The 20,350-nt window shown below is 40.2% G+C and overlaps 2 protein-coding genes across 2 annotated transcripts in view; both read right to left on the bottom strand.

The window, feature by feature from the left end:
* The window catches only part of LOC140849253 (serine/threonine-protein kinase TAO1-like), a 173,109-nt gene that overhangs the window by 123,737 nt on the left and 29,022 nt on the right, over positions 1–20,350 (bottom strand).
* LOC140849256 (transcription intermediary factor 1-alpha-like) lies at positions 50–9,563 on the bottom strand. Its single transcript, XM_073236245.1, is given in 8 exon segments — positions 50–6,607; positions 6,610–6,824; positions 6,826–7,038; positions 7,040–8,073; positions 8,176–8,699; positions 8,702–8,791; positions 8,794–9,527; positions 9,529–9,563. Coding segments are annotated over 8 exon segments (2,985 nt in total). The 3' UTR covers positions 50–6,467.

The following is a 20,350-nucleotide window of genomic DNA, read 5'->3' on the forward strand; positions in this document are numbered from 1 at the left end:
TCTTTCCTTTAGAATGCCGCCAGCTTAAATTTTTTGTATATATACATTTTTGGTTTTAGTATGAACTTTTAAAAAATCTTAGTTTGATCAGGCCTTTCTCCAATCAAAAGTCTTCCAGAGTTTGATATCACCTATAAGACAACATATCATTTCTTAGCCTTACATTCGACTCCCTCGGCAGTTTGGTTTTGACCTTCTGGTCTCATTTCACACCATCTCCCATAAAAATACTGTATAAATAAAAGCCCCTGATCATGTCTCACCAAACTAAGGCAATAAAGAGAATATATGCTCAGGAATGGGACCTTTCTCTGTTTTTCTGTCTGGTCCTCAAACCAAATGTTCAAAGCCTTTATTTATAACCCAAGTTTTATCCTATGATATTCCCAGGGACACAGGAAGTCCTGACATCTCTTCTCCTCCTTTTTTTTTTTTTTCTGAGAGGGCATCTCTCATATTTATTGATCATATGGTTGTTAACAACATAAAATTCTGTATAGAGGACTCAATGCACAATCATTAATCAACCCCAAGCCTAATTCTCAACAGTCTCCAATCTTCTGAAGCATAACGAACAAGTTCTTACATGGTGAACAAGTTCTTACATAGTGAATAAGTTCTTACATGGTGAACAGTGCAAGGGCAGTCATATCACAGAAACTTTCGGTTTTGATCACGCATCATGAACTATAAACAATCAAGTCAGATATGATTATTCATTTGATTTTTATACTTGATTTATATGTGAATCCCACATTTCTCCCTTATTATTATTATTTATTTTTTTAATAAAATGCTGAAGTGGTAGGTAGATGCAAGATAAAGGTAGAAAACATAATTTAGTGCTGTAAGAGGGCAAATGTAGATGATCAGGTCTGTGCCTATAGACTAAGTATTAATCCAGGCTAGACAAGGCAACAAAACATCCACGGATGCAGAAGATTTCTCTCAAAACAGGGGGGGTGAGGTTCTAAGCCTCACCTCTGTGGATCCCCAATTTCTCACCTGTTGGCCCCCCTGCGACTGTGCCTGTCTTAGGTTGTTCCTCCCTTGAGGAATCTTACCCGTCTCTGGCTAACCAGTCATCTTCCGGGGCCATACAGGGAAATGTAAAGTTGGTAAGTGAGAGAGAAGCAATATTCTTTGAAAAGGTTAGCTTTTTACTTCTTTGCGGATTTATGCCCTGTGGCTTCTATGCCCAGCATTTGTCTTGCGGTATCTTTACCACTTGGAAGAATTATGATACTTGGTAATTTCTATATGAGGCATGAATTCTACTTAAGGGTTGTAATTAGGAAGGAAGAAGAAAAGCTATAGAAGTAGCAGATGGAAGAAAACATGGGAAGATTGATTATTTCTTTGACACATCTTCTTGTAGAGCAACATAAGCATGTATAGTCTTTAAACTACTAATTAAATTGCGGACACACATTAACATAATAGGAATACAGCTACATAACCAAAGCAGACCTACTCTCCTCCTCCTTAACAGACACTGCAGTGTAAATAATTCCAGGGTTGTTTCCTTGGTGTCAACTCTCTTTACCTCTACTAAGACTTAATTGCAAAGAAAAACAAAAGCCTACTACTGCTCCTTTATTGTACCTTCTATTTCTAATCTCAAACTCCCAGCACTTTCTTGTTTTGTGTATCCCCAACAGGTATAGTAGACATGAAATTCTACAGGTTGCCTGTAAATTATATAGAAGTAAGGCCAAGTATAAGGAAAATGATCAGTTGGGAGAGTTTTGTCCTTCTCAGCTACATAGCCAGACTAACTGATTAGAAAAACATCTGAGAAAGAAGACAGTTTACACTTTCATACAGTCTTACGCACCCTCGTCCCATAAAAGGTGAACACGGACAGGGATGTTTGTCCTTCTTACCATGCATTATTTTCATTACTCAAGAAACTTCACTGAAGGGTAAAGTCTGTAGGAATTTTGACTTTACAAGACATGCTACAGAATTCTGAGTGCTATTCTAATCAGCATCTCAATCTACAACTTAATGGTGTTTAAAAAATAGACCTTCTTTCCCCCAGTTCATGCAGAGTTAGTGATAATCATATGTTCTTAATTTGAGTTGCAGAATTTAGTTCTAAGCAAGACAACAATTTTGTAGTGTGCCCGTGAGATAAGATTCATCCAGAAATACTTAGAAATCAAATAACTGAAACAATAGAGGTTGCATCATGCACATTTACAGAAAGAAAAATACATGAAAAAGTCACCAGGGAGTACTAAAGATACCCTCAAATAATGAGGCTTAAAAGCCTAAGAAAATTTAAGGAGTAACAACAGAAGACCAATAGATGTTCAGAGACAAAGATAATTTGGCATTTTAAGTGGCTGTGTGGTATAACAGAAAGAGAATGTGATGTGGAGTCAGAAAGCCTTGGTTCAAATGTGGGCTCTGCCACTCACAAGCCACAGGCCCTGGGGCACTTCATCTCTAAGACGGTGAGACTTGGAGGGCTGAGACCAGCATGAGGCCAGTGAGGCACAGGTCTCAGGGGAACTTTGAAGAGGAGGCAAAGAAACTCACTAATCAAGATAAGTAATATTTGAATGCAGCTCTCAAAATTGAAATTAATGCCAAAAATAGCCATTTAGAACAAAATAAAATTTTTTATCATGACAGGATCCAATTCTGCACTTACTTGCACGACTTACACAGCTTGCCTCATCTTAATCCTGGCCCTGTCAGATCCTGCATGAATTTAAATCTTTAAAATATTGCATGAAATGTTATTTATTTTAATTGTGTTGTTTTTTTGGCACTCCCTTTAATTTTGTGCCTGGGGTGAGTGCCTCATGTGCCTCACCCTAGTCCCAGGGCTGCTCCTGATCTGACATTTCTCATTTGTGCAAACAGTAACATTGGAAACCAAAAAACACCATTTTCATGGGGTTGCTGTGAAGATCAAATGAGATACTTGCATATGTTAAGGTAAGGACTTTTTTTTTAGTATTATTATTATTTTAGGAAGAGTTGGAATAATCAATGAGGCTGAAAGATGGCATAACACAACTCCCAGAAAGCAGCTCTGGCCAGTTGTCCTACTTCTCTCTCCTATTCCGTGCCAGCTCTCTCTGGGCCCTTTAGTCTCCTACATGGTTCCGAAATGCCTTCAAGAACAGCCTGCTCTGTCCTGGGCCCCAAGCTGCACAGACAAGTGTTACCGAGTACAATGGATAAGGATGGGACCCAGCAGAGGACATACACAAGGCATCTTCCTGGCACATTAATTCTATCCATCTTTTTGAGAGGAACACACATGGAATAGAAAACCTAAAATAAACAGAAAAGCTAAGATTCAAAAAGAAACTTCAGTGACATTTCACATTTGTAGCAGGCCAAACTGGGCTATGCCTCAGACTTACTGGGAATGAGTTCCTCTCGTTTTTAGGGCTTACTCCAGGGAAAGATAGGGAAAGACTGAAGTCCTGGTCTTGGGGCATCCATCCCAGCCCTGGTTAGCTTGTCCATATGTTCATTTGACAAACATCCAGCCCACTGATTATGTGCCAGACACTGGAAATCTGGAGACAAAGTATAGCCCCTGTCTTCAAGAAGCTATCTATCTGGGCTATCAGAGTATCAGAAGAACTGTACATATGGTAGATGGAGGCTTTCATTCATTCAAAACATTCTCATTGGGTGACACTTGTTAGGCACTGTTCTAGGCACTGGGCAGAGAGCAGTGAATAAAACACAAACATTTCTCTGTACTGTAGAGCTCATATTTGAGAGGGATTCTTGGGTTAGTCCAAGACTAGTCTAGGAAAGCTCAGACTTCCTATCTCATTCCAGCGCATCAGCATGGTAGACCTAAAAAACCTAGTAGGAAATCAAACATGAAGCTACAAGTTTTCAATTTCTTCATAAGACGATCTGTTCCATGATCCAGTAGGGATAAATAGGCCCTCCAATATCTGAGAGAGAGGGCTCCTAGAATCATGATAGGGCCAAATGGACATCTCTGTACAGATCCTTGGGAAACTGCAACTAAGGTAATCATTTATTTTGGGCTACTCTGAATTTTCAAATACAAGTCTACGCTTCTTGAAGACCAATATCATCTCATCACTTATGTCTCTCTCTGCCCTCTTAGCCTGGGCACTTAATCAATACTTGATTTAATGCAGGATATGAACTGAATAATATTTTCTAAATAAGTTGTGTCAGCTGTAGATATCCTTCCCCTAGCCACCACATAATGAAGTCTGTGCCCGTGGATCAGAAGTAGGGTAGTTGCACATATGGAAGAAATGGTTAAGGCTGATGATCATATACATACAGTTCTAGTTCAAGAGCACAATGAAAATGTACTCATCCTCAACCTTTTCACAGAGGCAATAAAATGGTCAAAACACTGCCACAGTCATAAGATTATTAGTTGTCTTTATATAATGTCTAATACTTTTCAAAGCTCTTTCAAAATCACAATTTCATTTGATTCTTACATCAAAGCTATGAAGTAAATAGGGTGAGCAATACCATTTCAGGGATGAGAAAACAGATACCAAACAGGTCTCACCTACAGTCACATAGCTAACCAGTGAGTTTAGGAGAACAGCTGGACTCCCATCGTAATGCTCATTCCGTAACACCAGACTATGGAGATAGAAGCATTGGTTTCCCAAGTTTCAAAATGCCTGGCACACAGTAAGCTCGGACTGTCTTATTTATCTCTGTTACCCCAGCATCTAGAACAACACTTAAATGAATGAATGAACAATGAATGGATGAATGGTAATGAATGGAGGCATGAAGTAGTGGCAACGCTGAAAGAAGGCTTGACTCACACTGTAGCTTTACAGGCAGCAGCTTTCATAAAATGACATGAAACTGATTTCACAAATGCTTTTCAAAGGCTTCTAAATTGCTCTTTTTACTTCCTTACCTGATTAGCTTTAAACCAAAGGAGATGTTTTTCCCTGACCTATTTTCAAAGCTAATCTTTAAATCCCTAGGTTACAAAATCCTAAGGATGAAATATTTGTTCTGTGAAATAGTATAATGGTTCAGGCAAGAAAAACTTTAAGAGTGTAAGTATACTGATTAAATTCCCAGGATTCAAGATACTGAAAGTTATATTAAAATGCCTTAAGTGAGATGAGTCTCTATTGAAGATAGTTGAGCTGCCAGTATTTCAAAAGTTACTCAAATCATAAACCCAATTACATGAGAAGAGTAACAGCAGAGCGCAGAAGCCAAACTGAAAAAGTAAAAATCAGATGCTTCCTTTAACAATAAAGGCTTTATGATACTGGATCGTGATTGAATTTGAATACTTAAGTGCAGTTTTCTGATTGAAAACAAGAAGTTTAGCATTTCCAATCTTCTGAACTTCACCACTTTTCCGTTCCCGCCATAAATGAATGAAGCTGGGGTTCAGCTTGCATAAACTTGCTCTGCACAACATCCAGCACAATAGTCATTGTCAATAAATGTTAAACAACACATTTGGATAATTCCACAGGTAATTCTACAAATTTGGATAATTCCATGTCCTGCAAGTAAGGACATGATTCTGTGATGACTACTGAGTACGTTGATTGACTCACCAAACAGTGATTTTTCTCCCCTTCTTCACTGAAGTGTACACATCAGGCTTTCTCTGCTAGAGCTATCCAACTCTTTTCTCTGCAGGCTTCACTCAACACATTGTGCCTCTTTGTATACATGGAATAAGATCATTTCTCTACAGAGAACAGAGCCATGTTTGTCTTAAAATCTGTGCTATAGGATACTGGGGATTTAAAGAATTAACCCACGATAAAATTGGAAGAAAAATAAAAATAAAAATAAGAATAGGAAGGGACTCCCCTAGATCTAAATCCTCATTTTAGAGCAAACTCAAGCCCAGAGAGGAAGAATGAATGATCCCTGGTTCAACATCCAACTGGGGGAGTCAGCAAGACTACAATCCAGATGGGTGGGGGTGCACAAAAGTGCAGTCACATGTGTATATAAAATATATATTTAGCCCCAATAAATCAAAGTAACCTGTCCCGAACTGCAATCATCCTTTTGCTACATACAGTGCTATTTCGGTGGAGTACTGCCACTCAGATGACTTCATCTCTAATTTTCTCCTTTTGGTTCTATTTTAAAGAACACATTTTCACATTGAACTATAACACCAGTAACTTAGCCTAAGGAATCAGACTCTCCCGATAATCAGACATTATCAGACACTACCTCCACTACCTCCACCACAGTCTGACTCATCACAGAGCTATCTCCTCCCATATTCCTTGATTTGAAAGCTAAACCCAAGAGTAGTGTAGTTAGGATGCATTCCAGCTCTGGCTTTGATGCTCCTTTGGGCCCATAGAAAAGTCAAAGAATCTTCCTAAAACATTTTTTTTTTCTTTGTAATGATGTTAAATTACTCACAAAATGTTTATTAAAAACAAAACAAAAGTCTAAAAACCAGCACATGCCAATGGTGCTGCTTATTTAAGCAACTGGCGTTCCTCTATGCTTTTGAGGCGTTTCTTCCGGGGCTGTACAAAGTCATCATCTGTATCATCACTAAATTTATTATCTTCTGATTCATTCCTGAATTCTAGTTTAGGAAACCTTTTTTCTGGTAAAGGTTCTTGAGGAGTTCTTCAAAATAGTTTTCAAGTTTTATGCCAGCGTTGGCTACTTCTGAATCAGGCTCATTGAATTCAGCACAATTTTGAAAGATCAATCTAAAGTCAGCTACAAAATCTTCAGGGTTTGTGTACATAGAAAAATCTTCTTGTAGTCTTTTCTTGATGGTTGACAAGTCCATTGGATTTTTAATTATTTTGTAATAATCAGGCAGTTAGAGGAACTGGATCTTGAAAAGCCAGGCTCATTTCATGGCAGTAAAGAAATAAAAGTAGGCGCTCACACTTCCTTATATCTATTGGTGTTAATTTAACAAGGACTTCTGGTTTCTTTTTTTCTGAGTTGTGACTGGGAGCATCACAATCATATTCAACTTCTGGTTTAGATAAGTCTCGGCAGAAAGTGCAGATTCATTCTCCACTTGGTGGGTGCATGACAAGAAAGATGGAATACTTTGGGACACTTATCACAGCACAGGAGCTCCCCTCCATTCTGACAAACTGCACAACAGTCCTCATTGGGGTCGTCTTCTTTCTTTGTCTCTCCAACATGAAGCGGTGACTTCTGGGAGGCATCCAGCCACTCAGACTTTGCATATGAGGAATTTTCCTGGTGACGTCCAGGTTGATCTCCTGTGCTATCAGGAGCATCTGATCTTAGCACAGACTCCTCAGAAGCAGAGCTCTGACTGCTATTTAATAGCAGGGAGGTAAGTATGCTTCTTGGATAATTGGTATTTTGAGGCCTAGATTCTTCATCTGATTCTTGTTTCACTACAACAACAGGAAAATCATAATTTTCAGGTGGTCCACTGTTTTCTTGTTTTATTTGGATTGGCTCCAACATGACCACTGGGACTTTGTGTGTAGAATCGGCTCCCGTTGGTTTGCTGGAAGAGCCAGAGCTTCCTCTGCTCCCCACACTGGAGGCACTAGGTGAACGTATTGGTGGGTGTACACTAGTCATAGTAACAGGTCCTGCAAGGCCTGGAGATGGTACTGATGAATTTGGTGACTGGACGGTTCTGTTTGAGGGTGGTCTTGGCTGGCCATGATCTATACTAGGATCTTTCTTCACAATATTGTCCAGCATAATAGTACTTGAACAGTCAATATCTGGAAGAGAAGGAAGATTGTAAGAACCTCCCACTGGTGAGCTCAAATCAATCATAGGTGAACCAAAACCTTTGCCATCGTGTCCTACTGCACTAGTAATAGTGGGACTGGAAGGAGTAGAGGATATGCTGCTGGCAGTTGACGGGGCAGCCTGCCCACTGCTGATCTGCCACTGTTTTATGGCTTGTTGAGCCAAGAAAGCCATCTGCAGAGGGTTGGGCTTTATTGCTTGTCGTGGCACATTCTGGTTTGGTGGATATCTCAGCTGTTGAGGATGAGGAGGAAGAACTGGTCCATTAGGTTTGGGGCTGTGATTTTGAAAATTTATCAGATGTGGAGGGGTTTGCTGATGAGAGATGGAAGGTTGCTGGATGGGCCCCTGCACTCTAGGGTTTGGTAAACCCACAGGTGCTGGCCTCCGTTGCACCTGTTGCCTCTGAGCCATTACCTGTTGCTGCATATGCTGGAGTCGTAACTGAGCTAGGCTGATCTGTGTTGGAAACTTGGATAACTGCTTTGAAGATAAACCACCTGGTGGCTGTGAATTCTGTTCCACGACAGGGTTCTGCTTAGGCATTTGTAGCTGACTCTCTTTATCTTCGATTACTAAAGAACCTAAATTGATAATATTTTGAGCCCAGAAACTAGGATCACAGTGAAACTGGATGGTATTGTTGGTCACTGGGGAAGCATCACACCTTGCTCAAAGGAGGTGCCGTAGTCGGTATGTAATCAGTCGCTTGCTGTACAGTAATGCTGTACTACTGCCGCTGGAAACGGCCTATTTGGAAAAATGCATTACATGTTCCAGCTGTTTAGAGAGCCCAGCCACTTCCTGTTGCTGTTGCATGAGTTTCATGCGATGGTCCTTTGCAAGGCTCTCAAGCTGATGCAACAGAGCTTTTCCTTTTTTATTTATTTCTACCATCAATGTAAATATAGCAACTTTAATATCCTGTTTCACCTGCTTTGATTTTGATTTACTTCAATTATCCTGTTTTGCATCTGATTTCCTGTGAATTTTATGTATTTTGTTTTTTCCATCAGTTTTGTGATTAGGGTATGATCACTTTCTGATTCTGAAAAGCTTCTTCTATAAATTGGTATCTATGCTCTTTATGTTCTAATAACTGGCAGTCTCCACATGTCAGTTTGTCACATGTTTCACAGTAAAGCTTCAGCTGCTCCTTATGAAAAGGACAGAACACTGGTCGCTGACTAGTCATACCAACTGCCTCTGGAGATACTTCCTCTTTCTGTCTCACGGTGTGATCTTTTGTGAACTTCACCCTTTGGTGAGCTCGGATGCATGTCTTGCAGAGCCATTCAACACACTCGACACAAAACCCATTAGTTTCTGCATTGTCCTCACAGCTTGTACACACCTGATTAGACTTTTCAACTGTACTGCTGGGAACCTCAGTAGTGTCTTTCACAAAAAAATTATCTATGATGTGTCTCTCTGCACAGTCTTGGCTGCAAACTGGACATCGAATGACTCCAACTTGGGTGGCGAACGGCGAGGAGCCGCTGACCAGCGAGCCGGTGGCGGGGACGGGCGGCGGGGTCTCGGCCGAGCCCAGCATGGGCGCCGGCAGCAGGAGGTAGCGCCGGGGCGCGGGCAGGCAACGCTGGCAGAAGGAGTGCAGACAGGGCAGCAGCTTGGGCGCTCGGCTCTGGATGTTCTGGTGGCACACGGCGCAAGGGTCCAACAGGTTGAGCCGGGCCGCCTCGCCTCCGCGCTCCGAGTCCGGGCCCTGCCGACTCTCGGCCTCGTTCTCCCCGCTCGGCGCTGTCGGGGGCCGCCGTCGCCGCCTTCTCCACAGCCACCTCCATTGTCCTGTCCCGGTCCCCGCGTGCCGCCGCCTGCCGCCGCCCCCGCCCCCGACGACCTCCTCCTCCTCCTCCTCCCAGGCAGCTCGGGTGACCCGAGGGAGGAGGGGGGAGGCAGCGCCGGGCCGAGGAAGCCTTCTCAGGCCCCGGCGATCCGCCTCCCGGGTGGCGCGGCCGGAAGAACGGTGTCTGTCAGCGGCGACCGGCTGCGCCTCGTGAGCTTCGCCAACCGCCGTGGCGCTCGTCAAATCCACACAGCCCGAATCCACTAACCTCCCAGCCTTCCTCTGGGGGTACCCGGCCGGCTCAGGCCCCGCCCCCACCCTCCCTCTCCCAACAACTAAAACATTTTTAAAAGAAATACTGATTGAGCAACTTGCAGAGCAAATATTCTGTATCTGCTGCTGAACTAGACACTTTACATATGGTATGACAATTCATTTTCTAAAAGTGACAGGTACTCTGGGAAGTTTATGATCTTACCAGATCCTATTAACAACCAGAAGGATGGTATAATTATTTTTCCTATTTCACAAAGAAGGAAACCAAGGCTTAATTAGTTCTTACATTATCTTTCCTATTTTACAGTATAGGATCCTGAGGTTAAAGAAGCCTTACCGAACATATACACAATGGAATACTATTCAGCCATAAGAAACAAATCCTACCATTTGCAACAACATGGATGGAGCTAGAGGGTATTATGCTCAGTGAAATAAGCCAGGCGGAGAAAGACAAGTACCAAATGATTTCCCTCATTTGTGGAGTAAAACAACGAAGCAAAACTGAAGGAAGGAAATAGAAGCAGACTCACAGACTCCAAGAAGGGGCTAGTGGTTACCAAAGGGGAGGAGTGAGGGAGGGCAGGTGGGGAGGGAGGGAGAATGGGATTGAGAGGTACCATGATTAGTGCAGATGGTGTGTTTGGGGTCACCAGGAGAACAGTGTAGCACAGAGAAGGCAGGTAGTGACTCTGTGGCATCTTACTACACTGACGGATGGGGCCTGTAATGGGGTATGGGGGTGGGACTAGATAATAAGGGTGAATGCAGTAACCACATTGTTTTTCCTGTGAAACCTTCACAAGATTGTATATCAATGATACCTTAATTAATCAATCAATCAATCAATTAATTAAAGAAGCCTTACGGAGGATCTGCTTAACACAACCAGCTGACTGGCTAGGAGTGGCAGGGCCAGGATTTAAACCAATATCTAGATAACTCCAAAGTCTGCCACAGTGGACACCGTGAGGTGCCTTACAGATGGTTCCTCAAGAATGGAACAGCTGGGAGTGCTGCAGGCACAAAGTCTGCTGCTCTCAGCACCTCTGGGGTCTGCTTTAGTTAAAGAAAGCTGCCTTGTCCAAGATCATGTTCCTTCCTGGGGTGCCTGGAATCCAATGGCTGGTCAATGAGGTATAAATGGCCCTCATGTCATTATATAAAGCAAAACAAGTAATTCCCCAATTTTACACAGAATGCCCTATCTCCTTACCTTAAACAAAACTTTGTTCTTCCTGGAGGCCCTGCTTCCTTCTGTCTGGAGGTTACCTGTTTTTCCCACTTTCTAGGCCAACAGGGCCAGGAAAAAAGAGAGATGAGTGGGGTGAGTGGCGGTATTCCCTTGGATAAAATCATATAATCATGCTGATAGTCACTAGCACAAAACTAGTTTTCAACACCAACTGGGCTTTCAGGCTCACCTATTCTTCCTTTTGTCTATTACAAGCCAGCCCTTATTTCCATTTCTCAGATTTTTCTAAAACTCACCACTCTCTTCAATACAGCTGTTAGTCCCTGCTTTGCTTTCTTCTTTCAGTGCACAAATTTATCTCTTTTTTCACAGAAAAGAATGTCCATCAACTATGATCTTCAACTTCCTGCCCTAATACTATAAAATTATGTACATCTACACCTACCCTTGTTGCATTCCTCCAGTCTCAAAGGACTGCCCTTGACCCTACGCCCTGCTCTCTCTAACTGGCAGCTACTGCATGAATCTTACCTTCTTATTCTTCTCTCTTCAACCTCTTTCATTTTACTGGCTGCTCTGGTTAGTAAAGCATTTACTTATTTTCTATCCCCCAAAACCAACAGCACCGCCACCACCACCAAACCGTCTCATCCTTGTGTTCTTCTCCAGCTATTCTCCACTTCCTTGGCCGTATCAACTCTGTCTACTTTCTTACTTTTCATTCATTTACTTATTGATACCTGGCTTTGCCCGGCCTGCCTAAAGTCATCGCTGACTTCTCATCTAGCCCTATCTTACTTAACTGGTTGTTTGCATCTGATACCAAAGATTAGCCCCTACTTGAAACTACTATTTTGTTTGTGGGACAACATCTTGGTTCTCCTGGAACTTCTTGGATCATTCTTCTCCATTTCTTTTATGGGCTCACTCTTCTTTGAGCACCTTTTAAATAGCAGGGTACTCCCAGGGTTCATCCTCAGTCCTCTTATCTTTATTACTGAGCATTCTTGTCCTAGGAAGCTTACCCATTAGTAATTTCAACTATTCTCTTTGTGACAATGACTGCCAAATCTTTATTTGCAGCTTAAATCTCCCATAAGTTTGACTTGCATACCCTTCCTTATATTCTCCTTAGTTCGTTTCTACTGGTATTGGTGTCTACCTACCTAACTTAGAAACCTAACAGTCTTCCTTCACTTTGCCCTTTCTCCCCACAATCAGTAACTAAGTATTGCCCTTTTTAACTTCTAAATGCTTTTTAACCCCCTAAATATTTCTTGAACCTATTTTCTCTAGCCCCTCCCCATCATCACAGTGCTAATTTAGGCCCTTATTGTCCTTGCCTGAACTACTGCAATGGCCACCTAACTGGTCTTCCTGGTTCAAGCTTTAATATCTTCAAGTCCACTTTCCCACAGTCAACTGAAGGGTCTGTCTAAAACTCATATACGATTGGATTGCTCCATCCAATGCTACCTATAATAACAAAAACACCAAATGACCTGTATGCAACATACCTTTACTTGGCATGATTCAAACTTTGCCAGTCTCTCTGGCTACATCAATCACTACTCCCTATCTCCAGCTTTATGCTCAGCAACACCTAAGGACTCATAATTTCTCATGCACATCATGCTACTTCCTGACTTTACTTCAGGTCACACTGCTGTCCCTTCTGCCCAGAACATCCCCATTCTTTCTCCCCCTACCTGGCTAACCCTCTCTCATTCAAGACTCAGTTCACTTGTCATATTGAGGATGTCTTCCTTGATGCCAAAAGGATTAGGTGTCTCGCCTGTGTTCCTGTGATACCAGTACATATCGCTGCCATCATAATTCTACATTGCTTCAAAATGGTTTGTTTATGTGTCTATCTCCTTGTTTTGGCAACAAAACTTGGTAGCTTAAAACAAGAGTCACTTATTTTGCTCAGGAACCATCAATTTGGGCAGGGTTCAGTGAGAATGGCTAGTCTCTGCTCCATGCGGTATCAGCCAGGGCAGCTCTCCCAGAGCTGGAGGATCTGCTTCCAAGATGGCTCATCCCAAGGGCTAACAAGCGGGTGCTGGCTATTAGTTACTTTCCACCTGGGCCTTTCCACAGGGCAATTTAGGCTTCTTCACAGCATGGTGGCTGGGTTTCAAGAGTGAGTGATCCAAGAAACAGGAAATGGATCCTGTTAGTTTCTTAAATTGGGTACAATTTCTGAATAGAAAATGAATAGATCTCTGCCACACTCTATTGTCAGACAGGCACAAAGCCCAGGTTCAAGGGGAGAGGGCATAGCCCCATCTTTTGATGGGGGGAGTGTCAAAGAATTTAGGGGGGCATGTTTTAAAACTACCACACTCCTTTACTGGACTATGGGCTCTTTTAGGACTCACAGACATGGCATGTGTCTGCTGAATGAATGGATTCATTCCTGGACCAATTTGCCTACATGAAACTTCACAGTCTTAATCAGTCAATTGCACCACGGAGGTTCATTCTAAACAACTCAGCCACATCAATTAGTAAGAGGATTAAGGCTCAAAGGAAATTAGGCTTAAAGTCTCATAGCATTTTAGAAATGGGAGGGATTTATGAGCTAATCAAATTTTTTAGTCCATTTTACAAACAACAACAAAACAAAGCAAAAAAAAAACTGAGGTACATAGAAAAAAGAAACTATATGGGTCAGCTATATAAAATAGCAATGATTTAGATTTTGCTGAATATGGAAAACACATGCTATTCACTTGCTCAGTTTCTTCTAGCAAGTCAGAGCTAATTAAACTTAAGAATCTGATTGAGGAGAGCTGTTAATTTTCTCTTTTAAAGGAAGACACTATTTACTTTTGCAAATTCGGTCCCATTACAGCTATTATTGTAATTCAATTATTTGATGACACCCTATATGTCTTGGTTAAAATGTTTTGTGGCACCGACATGCATCTAGCCATTAAATAGAATATGAAGAAATGCATAAGACCTTAGTTATTAGACATCTTTAAACATGTCCGATTGAAACACATGTGAGCAATAGAAGTATCCGTGTTTGAATTATTAAATATGACTATTAAAGTCAAAAGAAATGAAATAATTTGACACCAGTAAGGATCAGGATACAAGCCTAATTCTAAAAGGTGAAATTTTGACTAAAAATAAATAAATAAATAAATTAGTTAACTGGATTCAGAGAGATATCTAGGTATAGCTTTAGAAGTGCACATTTAGACAGACCTAAAAATATTTAATCTCTTCTAAGGCTTTCTGAGGAGCCTCTAAAACACTAGGTAATCTTACGTAAGTTATGACTGTGACTACCAAAAAAAGAAAAAAAATCACTGGGAATTGCCAATTAACTGAACAAGCAGTAGCATTTTACCAAGAAAGTAAAATCATTTTTTCCAAAGAAACGAACCTTTTTCTCGGAATTCTTCCGTGTGGCAGAACATTCAGGAAATTGCATTTCCTAAATGTAATTATCTTATAAATTAGACTGCTTACATGACTTCATTTCAAGCAATCTGGTTCTAAGAAGGACACAATTCTAATTTAGCAATTCCATAATAAAGATAAGTTATATAGGATGTTGGCTTTACAAGACAAACTATGAGGTATATTAATATCATTATCTGCACTCCCTACCCACTGTTTATGCAGGTACTACTTTTCACCCAGTATAACATCTGAGAAGCTGCAAAGTCCCCTGGACCTTATCAGTGACAAAGGGAAAGTAAAAAACAAAAACAAAAAAAACCCCATTCCCCAAAACCCCTCATGTAACCTATCTGAGACACCCGAAACACCCATCCACAAAGACAGCATCTTTTTTGTTTTAAAAGACTGTTAGACTGCATCTTCTATGTTAAACTATTAAAACAATGGCAGATTTGTAGAAGAAAATTTTGCTTAAAACTTTGATCAACTTAGGCACTGAGTATTCGTGCTTTTGGAATTTTTTGCCTTCTAACCTAATTGGCATGGGAAAGGGAACTCAGCATGGGCCGTGCTTTGCTTTTAGTCACAAAGGGCGAAAAACCAGCCTTGCAAATGTATGTTGATGAAACGAGTGACATTCAAAGTCCACTCACTTGTTTTGGAGTAAACAGGGAAATATTTTACTCAAAATTTCTTCAAAGTGATTTTCTGGAAGTTATTTTGGCAACTGAGTGAGACTTGAGTTCCAAACACTCCACACAAAAATCTGGCAAAGACTGGATGTAGGTGAGAAAAGGATTCCTCACAAGCTCCCAGTGATTTTTCAGTCCTGAGTTGGGAAGCTACTGCCCAAATTTATTCTTTAGACAGACTGAGTTAAATTTCTCCCCTTGCTGAATTCACCTTCAGGAACCTGCTTTTTGAGAACTTCAGTAAGTCAGAAAATTTTAAGACATGTTTGGTACAGCATAATGGTTAGGAAAGCAGACTCTGGCAGCAGACTGGGTCTGAATCCTGGCTCTGCCAATTATCAGCTGGGTGCTCTACAGCAAGCTCCTGAGACCTCTCTGCACCTCTGTATCCTTACGTGTAAAATATGTAAACACTATCTGTACCTATTTCTGATGATCTTGAGTACTACATGAGGTAATACACATAACAAAAAGCATCAGAAAAGTATCTAACATGCAGGAAGCTCTTTAAAAGTGTGAGTCTCATTAGTACAACAGCTGGACTTTAGCTGCAAAAACATAGTCTATCAGGTAATGATGTTTGATTTTACCCCTTGAAATTTCAGTTCTTTGTATATAAACCGTAAAAGGGCATCTTTCAGAAATGTTATGCTTTGCTGAATGTTTGCAAGTTTGAAGCAGTTGCCTTTGTCCTTATTGATTGTCTCGGTAACGATACAACATAATCCTTCAGTTCGGAAATCTTTCCAAACACTTTTCCTTCTGACATGATTGAAAAGGTCCAACAGAATATAGAATAATATAAATAGTCACTGTTTATTTCTTCCTGTAGTTTGGTTTCAATTTTTAACATTAAACTCTTCAATTCATCTGGAATGTATTTTAATGTGAAGTATAAATTTTGGATTTAAATAGTGTTATTAAAATGTTAGCCAATGGTTCCAAAAATTTTTCTTGAATGAGCCAACTTCTCCACTAACTTGAAAATCTAATACATGCCAAAATCTTATACGTGCTTATTACAATAGTTGCCTATTTACTTATTACTGTTCTCCCACGGGAACTTAAGTTTCACAAAGAAAGAGACTCAGTTACTTTGGTTCACCACTGGTCACCAGAGTTCTGCTACTGGGCTTTTAGGAATGAATGGCTGAAAAAGGCTTTCCTCTCCCAATCTCTGAATGTGATTACTGTTATTACTGATTTTCTAAAGATAAACAGATGCAACATTATTGAAACTAATCTGAACTGATCATATCTATGATTCTTTCAATATGCTGCTATATTTCCTTTGCTAATATTTGACTTAAGATTTTGTATAGGTAGCTTTAAGTGAAGGTGTTCTTAATTTTTATGAACAAAACAAAGTAGAATTTGGTCATAGCCATCCTAGGTTCATAAAATAACCTGAGAAATTTTCCATATTTTACCATGCTTTCAAATAAATTAGATAGCACAGGAAATACCTGTTCCTTTAGGCTTTGACAGAATATGATAAATATATCTAGAATTTGCACTTCTGAGGAGGAAGGAATCTTTCTTTCAATCCGACTTTTGTCAATCTCATTCATAGTTTTTGCTGTATTAAGTCAATTTTGGTTATTTTAAATAATCTGTTTTTGCTTATTCATTTTGTAGATTGAATTTACTGTCATAGGGTTAAAATTCCTTTTTTATTTTTAAAACAGTATTAAAAATTTTGCAATTTAAAATAAATTCTCTGCGCATCTATGGTCATACGTTTCTTCTTTTTTTAAAAAATATTTGCTTCTGGGTCATGTTATGATTGGATTTAAAAAATCAACTTAAATCCTTGTCTTCTAACAGAATAGGGGAGTCACTGTGGTAATGAATATGTTCAGTTTTAATGTTAAACTATATTCTTTTTATTTTATGCTTCCAAAATGTTTTCGCCTTTCCCCTTCTCCCTGAGCCATACTGATTAAGAAGATCCTTCCCCCCAGCTTTTAGCCAATTTATTAGGAAGCTACTCGTTTTATTTCTATTCTAGTTCTGCTTATTTTTAACCTTCCCTTACCCTGCCTTTCTTTCTTGAAGCCAATAATAAAGCAGCATTTTTTGAGTCTCCTTGCAACCTTCCCTCTTCCATCTGCCAAATTACTGAAATACTTTAGAATCCCAGATCCCTGTTATTATTGGTCCATTATATTATTCTTTTTATGAAGAATGATTATCAGTAGTATTACGGTTTACTCCTATACTGTTATTCACAGTTAATTCCATACCACTTGAAAATACTCTAATTTCTTCCCCCTATTGAGTTCTTTATTCTAATTATTTGTTTGTCTCTACTATACCTTTGCATAATTTTTTTCAGAGCAAGCACATCATGAGTGGGATATTCTGCAGGTTTTCAGTAACAAAGATGATCTTTTTGTTCTCCTTTCAAGAAAAGATGCCTCAGCTGGCTGTGCAATTTGAGTGACAACCCTTTTGAAGGTGATGCTTTCACCCTTTCATCCTTTCGACCTTTCCCTCTTCCCAAGGTGATGCTCCTTTGCTTTTCCTATACAGTGCTACTAGGTAACTGGATACAAATGTATTGTCCTTCTTTTGTGGATAACATCTGCTCTCTTACTCCTGCACTACCTCCACATATCTGGATGCTGATAGTTGATTCATTTTTAAGTATAACAATTTTGTTAGAATACATTTAACAGTGAATTTTCATCCTCATTATTTTTATTTAATAAAAGCTTTATTGAGATATAATTCACACAACATAAAATTTCTTCATTAGTATTTGCTGGCACCCAAGCCCTTTGATGTGATGATTCATGACTCCCTTTAGCTAAGGTGGGAGTGAACATGCGATGTTTAATATGTAAGCTCAGGTTATCGTCTTGAACCTGAAGCCTATCCAATGTATCCCGAAGCTGCCTGCTGTTGCCCTACTGCTCCTCCTCCCTGCTGTTCTACTGGCTGCATCCTGGAACTTACTTTACCTTTCTTTATACTCTCCTCGCTTTCTTACCAGGTTTCTCGACTTTCTCCATGGTTTTACCAGGACCAAGCCCCAGCCTTCCTCTCCTCTCATTCTCTATACTCTTCCTGGTAAGATTTCATCCACTTCCTGGCTCCAAATGTCATCTATATGAGAGGGTCTCAAGCCCCTCCCCAAATATTGCTTATACATAAACATTCTCTCATTACTAACATCTCTCATTAGACACAGTGATTCTCAATTACAGGGATATCCTGAAATCTCAGAAGGCGCATTTATAGCTTGAAGAAGCACTTCTGTTGAGGAACACGTGCCTGTCCCATCATCCAATGAGCTGACCATTCCAGAAGCCTGGGAGTCATCACCGTTAGACCCGAGGATGGTATCTCTCCAGTTCACCACCTTATCTAACAGAGAGTCTAACATATAGCAGCCCAACAAATACCTGTCATAGGGATGAATTCAGTCACTAAATTCTGTGGTTTCTAGTTCACATCCTTTCAACTCATCCTCTTTTCATCCACACTATCGATCCATGAATAGTTACTAAGAGTGCATGAACACCATGAAATTGTACCCAACATTTGATGTGTATATAAAAATTTTTAGGGTAATTTGCAGATTTCCTAAGGAGTCAATAATCCTAACAGTTTAAGAAATATTACTGTAGGGGCTTATTTGGTTAGAAAGGAGTATTTTGAAGAGTATTGCAAACTAACAAAAACAAATTGTAGATACATACACACAGCACATAGACACATACACACAGATACAAACATGGACTGACTTCATGACATCAAGCCTATGGTAAACGTTTTGTTGAAAAGGGACAAGAATCAGAAGAGCTAGAGGGCTGCAGGAATAATGAAGAAAAACAGGATGCCAGAAAAAGAACTGAGAAAGGCAGAACAGAGAGAGAAAAGGAACTTCTGTCCACTCTGCTGTTTTATATATGGCCCTTAGGCAGCCGGTGTGCGAAAGGTTGGCTGCAGTACGGAGGACGTCAGTGTCTGAAGATACCTGTGTAATTCTGAAAATTGCACACTTCAGCTTGCCACATGCTGCCCAACTTCAGGACAGTCTGGTCCACCAGTCCAGCTGTCTTTTCAATTCTGTCCAGTGAATCCCTTTCTAGACTCTGATCTTCAACAGAAGGAAAGAGAGAAAGAAAATAGAAGGCAGTGGCCTGGGCCCATGAGAAGAGGAAAGGGAAAGGAGGTCAAACACTCCCTACTTCTCAGGTGACCACCTGTCTCTAGCTCACTCTCCTCCTTTGTCTTTATTCACTGAACAGCTTATGTATGTGCCTGTGTGCAAAAATCGTTGACAATATAGGATGCACTTCAGTAAACAAGAACATCTTTATAAGTTCTGAAAAATACACGTGGTTTTCAGAGTTCCAGGTGTTTTTAATAAATGTTGGCTAGTTCATCCTCTCTCCATCAATTAAACACTTAATAAAGGAAGGGAATATGATCTTTTTGGGGGGGTAACTTCTCATATCAGCACGTAACATATTATACTGCCCGGTTTGCTTTAGCAAATGCTAACTTTTCTGTCATAAGATGTTGTTACTAATCTACTAAAGTAGGAAAAGTACATCAGAAATGGTGATAGGCTGGATTATTTTTGTTTTAAAGGCACCCAGCCTAACTTCCATTATTGCACAGTCCAAGGATAGCTACTGATCTTACATCTAAGACGTCTCTGGCTGTGAAATAAACGTTACTTACGTGGAAATGAAAACCGGACGCTTTCATCATTAGCATCATCTTTCATCCAAAGAAAATGAAAGCCTGAGGATGGTTTTCATTTGGTCAAAAGGCCTGGACAATTAACTGACTGGTTAATCTGCATCTAAATCCTCAGGAATAGTCCATAGCTACCTGTTTAGCGATTCAGCTTCACATGATTTAACATCAACACACAAGAACAGCTCTGCTGTGATGTACAGGGATAGGAGCCTCATGAATTTATCAGACATACTAATAATCCAACAGTGTCTACTTTTGCTGCAAAACTCTAATTGTGTAAAGGGACAAAACTGTGATTGTTAAAACAATATTTTTTTTAAAAAAATGTCTTTTCAAGATTCTATATTTACCTATACTATCTGAAATTTTCATGAAGCCCTAATCTACTAATAACAAATATGGTATTTTAAATCATAGTGACAACTGAAGATTCCTCTGGGTAAATGCCTGATAAATTTATGGTGAAATTTAGTGACCAGT

This window comes from Manis javanica, chromosome 4 (assembly GCF_040802235.1).
Source record: "Manis javanica isolate MJ-LG chromosome 4, MJ_LKY, whole genome shotgun sequence".
In the NCBI taxonomy this organism is placed as follows: Eukaryota; Metazoa; Chordata; class Mammalia; order Pholidota; family Manidae; genus Manis; species Manis javanica.